Below are 13,303 nucleotides of genomic sequence, written 5' to 3' on the forward strand. Positions count from 1 at the left end.
ATGTATATACTAGGGATAGAGAAAGGGGTTTATATAGGTTGGGTGGGGGAATAGGAGGGAGTGGGGATGGTTATGGTTTTTTTCTTTTTCTACTCAGGCCCGGACTATGAAGGACATGCGAGGACATGAAAAAAGGGGGTGAGGGTCTGAGTGGGAGGTTTAGGGTGAGGTGGCGGAGGCCAACACCAGGACTAAGCGGACATGAAAGGACATGATTAGATTAGGTTAGCTTTAGATAGAGTTAGGGATAGAATATAAATGAAAAAAAAAAAAAGTGTGTTATGTTATAATAATTACGTTATTAGTTATGTTTCATGTTGATTTATGATTCATTTTTTGTCCTTTTTCGTTTGTCAGTTATTTCCTTACCCCCCTTTTTTTTCTTTCTCCCCTTTTCTTTTCTCTTAATTTTTATTTTTTTCTTATTTTATTTTTTATTTTTATTATTATTTTAATTTTTTTCAGTTTGGTTATATCGATTATGTGTACATATGTGTGTGTCTGTGTGTGTGTATATATATATATATATATATATATAGGGAAAAAAAATGTGTGTATATAAAGTGTGGTTTTTCATGGTGTAGATAGGTATGTATGTTGGGGGGGACGACACATTTTTGGTTGATGGTTTCGAATGAGTATGAAAGTGAGTGAGTGGGGGTGAGTGGATACTGGGAGGAGGGGGGAATATGAAAAGGATTGAATGTGGATGAGTGCACACGGATGGAAAAATTGGCCAAGTCCAGCGGAGAAGTCGATACAGTGATGTATCTGTATATATTGTATATATTGTTCTGGTTTTTGGGTTTTTGTGTATCAGTTATTTGTTATGTTTTTATACTTTTCTAATAAAAAAAGAGTCACTGACAGCAGCTAATATCCAGAGTGACCGCCCTGTGCAGCACTGACAGCAGTTAGACGGGCCGGGAGTGATCAATAAGGTTGTGGTCTGTTGTCTCCGGTATCTGGAGCCGTGCTGACTGCAGTACATCCCACATTTGCTGGAGGGTGTGTGCTGGAGGGTCCATAGAGCGAACAAGACGATCAAGGTACCACAGATGCTCAATTGGGTTCAGGTCTGGAGAATTAGGGGCCAGGGAAGTACTTGGAGGTCTTGGTCATGCTCTTCCAACCACTGTGACATGTCGCGTTGTCTTGCTGGAATATTTCATCTGCCCCAGGGGAAGACCATCAGCATGTAATGGGGGACGGGATCTGTAACGATGGATTCTTACCCAAATCGCTTCAGAGCCTTCCACATGGATCAGTGGGCCAGAGAAGGCCATAAAAACATCCCCCGACCATAACGCTGCCGCCACTGGCTTGTGCCCTTCCAGCAATGGTCGCAGGGTGTTTGTTCTCTGTTGTTTCTCGCCTGACGCACCAACGTCCATCCGTTCCATGAAGCAGAAAACGTGACTCATCGGTGAAGACGACCCTTTACCAATCATCGGTGGTCCAAATCCGATACTGCCGCACAAATTGAAGTCTTTTTTTTCTGCTGCACCTTTGTTACTTAGGAGCAGCGACCATTCGTCGGCTTCGGAGCCCCATACGCAGTCGGTTCGCTGAACTGTTGTATTATACACACATCTAGTAGCCCCCTGGTTGATTTTCACAGTGAGCTGCTCCACTGTAGCGGGTGGTTCGGCCCTCAGGCACCGACGCTCACCTCTCACATCAATGGCACTTGGTGCGCCGCAGTTTCCATGTTGGTTATTCCCAATAGAGCCATTAGCTCCCTGCTCCACTATTCACTATGTAACGTCGGCCGTGAGCGGCTTGGCACAGACAGGCGCAATCTAATGACGTCAACACACCAGTCTGCGCCGAGCCACACAGAGGGGAGGAGCAGAGGGATCTCCACTCATGGTGGGAACAGAGCTAGGTTAGTATTTATTTTTATTAGACACTATGGGAGCATTATACTGTGTGGGGGCACTAAGGGAGCATTATACTATGTGTGGGGCAATATAGGGGCATTATTCTGTGTGTGGGGCAATATAGTGGCATTATACTGTGGAGGGGACACTGTTGGAGCATTATACTGTGTGGGGGCCACTATGGGAGCATTATACTGTGTGGGGGGGGCATTATGGGAGCATTATACTGTGTGGGGGCACTATAGGAGCATTATACTGTGTGGGGGCACTATGGGAGCATTATACTGTGTGGGGGCACTATGGGAGCATTATACTGTGTGGGGGGCACTATGGGAGCATTATACTGTGTGGGGGGCACTATGGAGCATTATACTGTGTGGGGGCACTATGGGAGCATTATACTGTGTGGGGAAATATAGGGGCATTATAGTGTGTAGGGGCAATATAGGGGCATTATTGTGTGTGGGGCAATATAGTGGCATTATACTGTGAGGGAAGGCACTAAGGGACATTATACTGTGTGGGGGCACTATGGGAGCATTATACTGTGTGGGGTGGGCAATATATGGGCATTATACTGTGTGTGTGTGTGTGTGTGTGTGGCAATATAAGGGCATTATACCATGTGGGGAACACTATGGGAGCATTATACTGTGTGGGGTGCACCTTGGGAGCATTATACTGTGTGTGGGGCAATATAGGGACATTATTCTGTGTGTGGGGCAATATAGTGGCATTATATTATGGAGGGGACACTGTTGGAGCATTATACTGTGTGGGGGCCACTATGGGAGCATTATACTGTGTGGAGGGCACTATGGGAGCATTATACTGTGTGGGGGCACTATGGGAGCATTATATTGTGTTGGGGCACTATGGGAGCATTATACTGTCTGGGGGGCACTATGGGAGCATTATACTGTGTGGGGGCACTATGGGGGCATTATAGTGTGTCGGGGCAATATAGGGGCATTATTCCGTGTGTGGGGCAATATAGTGGCATTATACTGTGAGGGAAGGCACTAAAGGGACATTATACTGTGTGGGGGCAGTATCAGCATTATAGGGTATGGGGTGCACTATGGAAGCATTATACTGTGTAGAGGCAATATAGGGGCATTATACTGTGTGTGGGGCCATATAGGGGCATTATACTGTGTGTGGGGCAATATAGGGACATTATACTGTGAATATAGGGGCATTATACTGTGTGTGGAGCATTATACTGTTTGGGGGGTACTATGGGAGCATTATACTGTGTGTGGGGCAATATATAGGCATTATACTGTGTGGCGGGTACTTTGGGAGCAATATACTGTGTGGGGGGCACTATGTAAGCATTATACTGTGTGGGGGGTGCAATATAATGGCATTATACCATGTGGGGAACACTATGGAAGCATTATACTGTGTGGGGTGCACCTTGGGAGCATTATACAGTGTGTGGGGGGAATAAAGGCATTATACTGTGTGGGAGGGCAATATAGGGCATTATACTGTTTGTGAGGCAATATAGGGGCATTATACTGTGTGTGTGTGGCAATATGGGGGCATTATACCATGTGGGGAGTACTATGGAAGCATTATACTATGTGTGGGACAAAATAGGGGCATTATACCATGTGGGGAGTACTATGAGAGCATTATACCGTGTAGGGGGAACTATGGAAGCATTATACTGTATGTGTGGGACAAGATAGTGGCTTTATACTGTGTCTGGGGCAATTTAGGGGTATTATACCATGTGGGGAACACTATGGGAGCATTATACTGTGTGTGGAGCAATATAGGAGCATTATACTGTGTGGGGGCACTATGGGAGCATTATATACTGTGTGTGGGGCAATATAGGTGGCATTATACTGTGTGTGGGGCAATATAGGGGCATTATACCATGTGGGGAGCATTATAATGTGTGGGGGCACTATGGGAGCATTGTATTGTGTGTGGGGCAAGATAGTGGATTTATACTGTGTGTGGGGCAATATAGGGGCATTATACTGTGTGTGAGGGGCAATATAAGGGCATTATACTGTGTGGGGGCCACTATGGGAGCATTATACTGTGTGTGGGACACTATGGGAGCATTATACTGTGTGGGGGCACTATGGCAGCATTATACTGTGTGGGGAGCACTATGGGAGCATTATACTGTGTGTGGGGCACTATGGGAGCATTATACTGTGTGGGAGCACTATGGGAACATTATACTGTGTGTGGGGGGCACTATGGGAGCACTATACTGTGTGAGGAGCACCATGGGAGCATTATACTGTGTGGGGGCGGTATGGGAGCATTATACTGTGTGTGGGGCAATATAAGGGCATTATACTGTGTGGGGGCACTATGGGAGCATTATACTGTGTGTGTGTGTGTGTGTGTGGCAATATAAGGGCATTATACCATGTGGGGAACACTATGGGAGCATTATACTGTGTGGGGTGCACCTTGGGAGCATTATACTGTGTGTGGGGCAATATAGGGACATTATTCTGTGTGTGGGGCAATATAGTGGCATTATATTGTGGAGGGGACACTGTTGGAGCATTATACTGTGTGGGGGCCACTATGGGAGCATTATACTGTGTGTGGGGCACTATGGGAGCATTATACTGTGTGGGGGCACTATGGGGCATTATAGTGTGTCGGGGCAATATAGGGGCATTATTCCGTGTGTGGGGCAATATAGTGGCATTATACTGTGAGGGAAGGCACTAAAGGGACATTATACTGTGTGGGGGCAGTATCAGCATTATAGGGTGTGGGGTGCACTATGGAAGCATTATACTGTGTAGAGGCAATATAGGGGCATTATACTGTGTGTGGGGCCATATAGGGGCATTATACTGTGTGTGGGGCAATATAGGGGCATTATACTGTGTGTGGGGCAATATAGGGACATTATACTGTGAATATAGGGGCAATATAAGGGCATTATACTGTGTGAGGGCCACTATGGGAGCATTATACTGTGTGTGGGACACTATGGGAGCATTATACTGTGTGGGGGCACTATGGCAGCATTATACTGTGTGGGGAGCACTATGGGAGCATTATACTGTGTGTGGGGCACTATGGGAGCATTATACTGTGTGGGGGCACTATGGGAACATTATACTGTGTGTGGGGGGCACTATGGGAGCACTATACTGTGTGGGGAGCACTATGGGAGCATTATACTGTGTGGGGGCACTATGGGAGCATTATACTGTGTGTGGGGCAATATAAGGGCATTATACTGTGTGGGGGCACTATGGGAGCATTATACTGTGTGGAGAGCATTATGGGAGCATTATACTGTGTGGGGTGCACCTTGGGAGCATTATACTGTGTGTGGGGCAATATAGGGACATTATTCTCTGTGTGTGGGGCAATATAGTGGCATTATATTGTGGAGGGGACACTGTTGGAGCATTATACTGTGTGGGGGCCACTATGGGAGCATTATACTGTGTGGAGGGCACTATGGGAGCATTATACTGTGTGGGGGCACTATGGGAGCAATATACTGTGTTGGGGCACTATGGGAGCATTATACTGTGTGGGGGCCACTATGGGGGCATTATAGTGTGTCGAGGCAATATAAGGGCATTATACTGTGTGGGGGCACTATGGGAGCATTATACTGTGTGGAGAGCATTATGGGAGCATTATACTGTGTGGGGTGCACCTTGGGAGCATTATACTGTGTGTGGGGCAATATAGGGACATTATTCTCTGTGTGTGGGGCAATATAGTGGCATTATATTGTGGAGGGGACACTGTTGGAGCATTATACTGTGTGGGGGCCACTATGGGAGCATTATACTGTGTGGAGGGCACTATGGGAGCATTATACAGTGTGGGGGGCACTATGGGAGCACTATGGGAGCATTATACAGTGTGGGGGGCACTATGGGAGCATTATACTGTGTGTGGGGCAATATAAGAGCATTATACTGTGTGGGGGCACTATGGGAGCATTATACCGTGTGTGGGGGGGGGGGGGCACTATGGCATCATTATACTGTGTGTGGGGCAATATACTGTGAATGGAAGTTCCGTATAACAGAAGCCGTTCCGGGAGGAGTGTAGCTCGTTGTGCTGCGCTGTTTCTGTAACACCCAGTCACTTCTATGGAAGTCTACAGAAAGAGTAGCACAGCAAACTACGCTGCTTGCGTAAGCGTGACCCGGCGGATGCGCCTCTGCGGTTATAAACATGCATTGGGGGTACCAGGCAAATGTTTCACCCCTTCTTGTGCTAAACCCCCAGCTATGCCTCTGACTGTCTGCCATCCAACCTGAGATAAATTCTTCTTTTTGATCAACTTTTTGACATGAAGTCTTTAATGACGTTCTCCTTTGAGCACGGTAACAGCCTGATGCCCGGCAGAAGTGTCACCCCTCATGCCTCATGCCTCACCCCTCATCACTCATCCCTCATGCCTCATCCCTCATGCCTCACCCCTCATGCCTCATCCCTCACCCCTCATCCCTCATGCCTCAACCCTTACGCCTCATCTCTCATCCCTCATCTCTCGTGCCTCATCCCTCATCTCTCGTGCCTCATTCCTCATGCCTCATCCCTCATCTCTCATGCCTCAACCCTCATGCCTCATCTCTCATGCCTTATCTCTCACGCCTCATCTCTCGTGCCTCATCCCTCACGCCTTATCCCTCACGCCTCATCGCTCACGCCTCACCCCTCATGCCTCACCCCTCATGCCTCACCCCTCATGCCTCATCTCTCATCCCTCATCCCTCATCTCTCGTGCCTCATGCCTCATCTCTCATGCCTCATCTCTCATGCCTCATCTCTCACGCCTTATCTCTCACGCCTCATCTCTCATCCCTCATCTCTCGTGCCTCATCCCTCACGCCTTATCTCTCACCCCTCATGCCTCACCCCTCATGCCTCACCCCTCATGCCTCACCCCTCATGCCTCATCTCTCACGCCTCATCTCTCACCCCTCATCTCTCACCCCTCATCTCTCATCCCTCATCTCTCATCCCTCATCTCTCGTGCCTCATGCCTCACCCCTCATGCCTCACCCCTCATGCCTCACCCCTCATGCCTCATCCCTCATCTCTCATCCTTCATACCTCATGCCTCATCCCTTATGAAGAAGCTCTACGGGGCCTCCTGGGAGACCTATTTCTCCTACTTCATGGTGTCTTATTGTGGACGTCTCTTGGCTGAGCGGTCGTCTTCACTTTTATGTTTCTCAAGGTCACCTTACATTTATCTCTTCTATACCTGACGCCCAATGTCTGGGCTCGCCAGTCCCCACACCACGGAGGTCACTGCTCCGTATATTGCCCTCATGAAATGGAATATGACCGGGAGATGTCCGGCCAGTGGAGTTATAACGCTGCTAAGACCTCCTTTTTGTGAAGTCCATGTCCTCTGGTTCGGTGACCCTGCGGGCCGTGAGCTCCTCGTCTCCAGTACATGGAAGTCGGGCGTTGTCCTTCTGTTCCTCTAAACATCCTCTGAGAAAGCAGGAGAAGGAAATACCTTTCTATAGGTTTCCTCTGATCAGCGGCCGCTATCTGAACCCTCCCTGGCTCCCATCTTTTTATGGGGCCTCCCGAATAAACATCCCCTCCCCCGCTGCTTGGCTTTTTCTCTGGGTGGTAGGTGAGATCTTCCATCTGGTACCATAAAATACGTGATGGGATCGCTGGATTTCTAAGACATGATACAGATGTGAGCAGCCCGGGATACTCTGCAATGTCATTGTCCTAATGTTTCCTCTCCCATAGGAAGCTGGACGCACCCTGTCCTATATATAATTCTATAAATATGTGACGGCCAAGAGTCACCAACCAGCGACACAGAGCGCCCCCCCCCCCCGACACTCAGAAAAGCCTCAGAAAATAGAAATCCTTGTGTAGCCCTTTAAATTTCTATAGACCTTTCCTTAGTTTGGGTGACCACCAATGAGGTCACCACCATAGCCGCCGGAGGGGGGGGGGGGGGGTCACCCAGCTTTCTGAAGATACTTAAACTAAGAAATGGCTGGATTCATGAAGACGACTCAAAGTATTCATCCCCTAGGTAATCAGGTCTGCCACAATAATGGGGGTGAATAATTACGCAACTTACGTTCGTTTTACAGATGCCCATAGGAGCCAATCCGAATCCAGCACTGATGTTACTATAACTGGGGGGGGGGATGAAACAGTCACCAGGATCCCGCTCCTTTCATTATGTAACTCTTCCACAAGATCAGCATATTAGTGTCCTGAAATACTCTGTACTGCTGGTGTCTGCCGCTCCTTTCATTATGTAACGCTTCCACAAGAGCAACATATTCCTCTTCTGAAATACTCTGTCCTGCTGGTGTCTGCCACTTCTTTCAATTTCTAACTCTCCCACAAGGTCAGCACATTCCTCTTCTGAAATACATTGTGCTGCTGGAAACCTCTGCTCCGTTCATTATGTAATTCTCCCACAAGGTCAGCACTTTCCTGTCCTGAAATACTCTGTGCTGATGGAAAATTCCTGTTCCTTTCATTATGTAACTCTCTCGCAAGGTCAGCGCATTACTGTCCTGAAATACTCTGATTCTTCCACCATGTAATTCTGAGTGTATGACGTCTCACGCGTTCAGCACTCTCCTGATATACTCTGTGCTGCTGTGACCCATGCTCTATACACTATGTATAGTCACACAACCCCCTCCCCCAGCAGTATTAAACATTTTGCGGATAAGGTGGGAGATGGGTGGTGACAAAACACCTTGACCCTAAGCAACAATTTCAGAATTCACCATTAGAGGAGAAGAAGTTTGGTTCTGGGTTCCTAACACTCCCCAGATGCCTTCTGTAGCAGACACATCATTTCTCTTAAATAACCTTCCCCCCGAGAGGAGTAGGAATGTATTGTAGAGCAGTATAGTATATGTGGGCATGGCCTATCAGCAGGGGTGTGGTTAGGATAAGCAGGGGTGTGGCCTAATCGACATCATACACAATTATTACAGTTCTGGTTATTAATGGAGGCCGCTCCTCTTACCTATCTGCAGCGTTCCCATCCTCTCCATATACATAGTCCTAGAAACACAATAACAAGATGATTATCCAGGTGACCGCTCACAGCAGGACGGACATGTCGGAGCCCCCAGAAATTATGTGGGTGCTGCTAATAATCAACATACTGACAAAGAATTACATAGAGAAGTCACAGTGCTGACATGGCGGTTACCCCGTACAGTCCAGACATGGTGGACTACAGTGGGCCAACCCTTCTCTTTACAGAGTCCTGATCACCGAGGACCAACATTGTGAGTGGGGGGGTCACAGAAAGTAGTTCTGAGGTGACCACAATGTTTTCTCCAGACACAAGCAAGATGAAACAACTCTTCTATACAAGGACTCTGCAGTGAGATTGTCCTGGGGTAGTGGTTCAGAAGAACCCTAAATATAATGTAGAAGTGTTACCTGCAGTCCTATGTAACACCACAGATAACACATTGATAAATCTCTGAGTACAGATAAAGTAGTAGATGTTACCTGCAGTCATATGAAACACCACAGATAACACACAGCGATAACTCTCTGAGTACAGATAATGTAGTAGATGATACCTGCAGTCCTATGTAACACCACAGATAACACAGTGATTACTCTCTGAGTACAGATAATGTAGTAGATGTCACCTGCAGTCCTATGTAACAACACAGATAACACAGTGATAACCCTCTGAGTACAGATAGTAGATGTTAGCTGCAGTCCTATGTAACAGCACAGATAACACACAGTGATAACTCTCTGAGTACAGATAATGTAGTAGATGTTACCTGTAGTCCTATGTAACACCACAGATAACACAGTGATAACTCTCTGAGTACAGATAATGTAGTATATGTTACCTGCAGGCCTATGTAATACCACAGATAACACAGTGATAACTCTGAGTACAGATAATGTAGTAGGGTTTGCTGCAGTCCTATGTAACACCACAGATAACACATTGTTAACTCTCTGAGTACAGATAATGTAGTAGATGTTACCTGCAGTCCTATGTAATACCACAGATAATACAGTGATAACTCTCTGAGTACAGATAATGTAGTAGATGTTACCTGCAGTCCTATGTAACACCACAGATAACACAGTGATAACTCTCTGAGTACAGATAATGTAGTAGATGTTACCTGCAGTCCTATGTAACACCACAGATTACACAGTGATAACTCTCTGAGTACAGATAATGTAGTGCTGTTACCCGCAGTCCTATGTAACACCACATATAACACAGTGATAACTCTCTGATTACAGATCATGTAGTAGATGTGACCTGTAGTCCTATGTAACACCACAGATAACACAGTGATAACTCTCTGAGTACAGATAATGTAGTAGATGTTACCTGCAGTCCTATGTAACACCACAGATAACACAGTGATAACTCTCTGAGTACAGATCATGTAGTAGATGTTACCTGCAGTCCTATGTAACACCACAGATAACACAGTGATAACTCTCTGATTACAGATCATGTAGTAGATGTTACCTGCAGTTCTATGTAACACCACAGATAACACAGTGATAACTCTCTGAGTACAGATAATGCAGTAGGTGTTACTTGCAGTCCTATGTAACACCACAGATAACACAGTGATAACTCTCTGATTACAGGTAATGTAGTAGATGTTACCTGCAGTCCTATGTAATACCACAGATAACACAGTGATAACTCTCTGAGAAGAGATAATGTAGTAGGGTTACCTGCAGTCCTATGTAACACCACAGATAACACAGTGATAACTCTCTGAGAACAGATAATGTAGTAGATGTTACCTGCAGTCCTATGTAACACCACAGATAGCACAGTGATAACTCTCTGAGTACAGATAATGTAGTAGATGTTACCTGCAGTCCTATGTAACACCACAGCTAACACAGTGATAACTCTCTGAGGACAGATAATGTAGTAGTGTTACCTGCAGTCCTATGTAACATCACATATAACAGGGATGATGAATGTGATGCATTGTGTGTCAGATAAAGAGCTTAGATTTGGATGTACTGGGATCAGGGATGATGGGAGTGATACTTTGTGGCATAGAAATTTTATATTGTCAGCTCCTGGATAATATCCTATCAGCAATGGTCGGACAGCGCACACATCTCCGATATCATCCAATAAATGTATATTTATTTGTCAGCCGACGAGTAGATACATAAACGTATTGGAGATCTGTGCTGTTGTCCGACCATTGGTGAGACGGCCGATGGCTGCAGAATCTAGGTGGAAAGGTGAAAAGGGGACCCTACTGGGGATCCCTGAGAGTGTAGGGTGCCGTGCAGTGAGGTAGAGTGCCCCCTCCAGCAGCATGGAAGGAAGAGGCGTAGGATGTGAGCGCTGCTGGGAGGAAGTCTGACAGGAGCTGTGTGTGAGTCACTGGGTGGTCCACATATCACCAGCTGGGAGAAGAGCTGTGTACATTATACGAGAACCATGAACTGTAGGAACCAGGAGACACGGAGAACAGCCTAAATGTGAATAGTGAGTGATATATTAGAAAGATGAGCAGTCCTATGTAAATAAAGTTTCATCATTGTATAATTAACAATTCTGCAACACTCAAATAGTTTATGATTAAATTCCTCACCTTTTTCAAGATCTACGATTATTGTCAGTGAACGGAAACACAGTAATTGACATCCAGAGGCTGAAAATACCATGCAGTCCTACTACGTATCACAGCAGAGGGTATGTTACAAGTGTAGACAATCCTCTGCGAGGTAAACAGCCTGGACTCCAGACTGATACAGTGTAACAAACTATAAAGGGAGGAGAAAGATTGTGATTCTGCAGCGTTTACAACACAGAGGATTGTTCAGACAGGACACATTATAACATCACCGGGACATTATCACCCACACTGCACAACTCCACATCACCGGGACATTATCACCCACACTGCACAACTCCACATCACCGGGACATTATCAGTCAGACTGCACAGCTCCACATCACCAGGACATTATCAGTCACACTGCACAGCTCCACATCACCAGGACATTATCAGCCACACTGCACAACTCCACATCACCGGGACATTATCAGTCAGACTGCACAGCTCCACATCACCGAGACATAATCACCCGCACTGCACAGCTCCACATCACCGGGACATTATCAGTCACACTGCACAGCTCCACATCACCAGGACATTATCAGCCGCACTGCACAGCTCCACATCACCGAGACATAATCACCTGCACTGCACAGCTCCACATCACCGGGACATTATCAGTCACACTGCACAGCTCCACATCACCAGGACATTATCAGTCACACTGCACAGCTCCACATCACCGGGACATTATCAGTCACACTGCACAGCTCCACATCACCAGGACATTATCAGCCACACTGCACAGCTCCACATCACCAGGACATTATCAGCCACACTGCACAACTCCACATCACCGGGATATTATCAGCCACACTGCACAGCTCCACATCACTAGGACATTATCAGCCGCACAGCACAGCTCCACATCACCAGGCCATAATCACCCATACTGCACAGCTCCACATCACCAGGACATTATCAGTCACACTGCACAGCTCCACATTACCAGGACATTATCAGCCACACTGCACAGCTCCACATCGCCAGGACATTATCAGCCACACGGCACAGCTCCACATCACCAGGACATTATCAGCTACACTGCACAGCTCCACATCACCAGGACATTATCACCCGCACTGCACAGCTCCACATCACCGGGACATTATCACCCGCACTGCACAACTCCACATCACCGGGACATTATCAGTCACACTGCACAACTCCACATCACCAGGACATTATCAGTCAGACTGCACAGCTCCACATCACCAGGACATTATCAGCCACACTGCACAGCTCCACATCACCAGGACATTATCAGCCGCACTGCACAGCTCCACATCACCAGGACATTATCAGCCACACTGCACAGCTCCACATCACCAGGACATTATCAGCCACACTGCACAGCTCCACATCACCAGGACATTATCAGCCGCACTGCACAGCTCCACATCACCAGGACATTATCAGCCACACTGCACAGCTCCACATCACCAGGACATTATCAGTCACACTGCACAGCTCCACATCACCAGGACATTATCAGCCACACTGCACAGCTCCACATCACCAGGACATTATCAGTCGCACTGCACAGCTCCACATCACCAGGACATTATCAGCCACACTGCACAGCTCCACATCACCAGGACATTATCAGCCGCACTGCACAGCTCCACATCACCAGGACATTATCAGTCACACTGCACAGCTCCACATCACCAGGACATTATCAGCCACACTGCACAGCTCCACATCACCAGGACATTATCAGCCGGACTGCACAGCTCCACATCACCAGGACATTATCAACTGCACTTCACAGCTCCACATCACTAG

At 47.0% G+C, this 13,303-nt stretch overlaps 1 protein-coding gene across 1 annotated transcript in view; it reads right to left on the reverse strand.

Moving 5' to 3' along the window:
* Positions 1–13,303, reverse strand: part of LOC142734918 (heat shock 70 kDa protein 12B-like) — a gene marked incomplete at its 3' end in the record, with an annotated part of 80,985 nt that overhangs the window by 19,205 nt on the left and 48,477 nt on the right. Inside the window, exon 2 of the mRNA XM_075849586.1 lies at positions 8,887–8,924. Within this exon, the coding sequence (XP_075705701.1) occupies positions 8,887–8,920 (34 nt within the window). The remainder of the gene's footprint in view (positions 1–8,886; positions 8,925–13,303) is intronic.

The sequence above is a fragment of the Rhinoderma darwinii genome, unplaced genomic scaffold (genome assembly GCF_050947455.1).
Source record: "Rhinoderma darwinii isolate aRhiDar2 unplaced genomic scaffold, aRhiDar2.hap1 Scaffold_988, whole genome shotgun sequence".
Taxonomy (NCBI): Eukaryota; Metazoa; Chordata; class Amphibia; order Anura; family Rhinodermatidae; genus Rhinoderma; species Rhinoderma darwinii.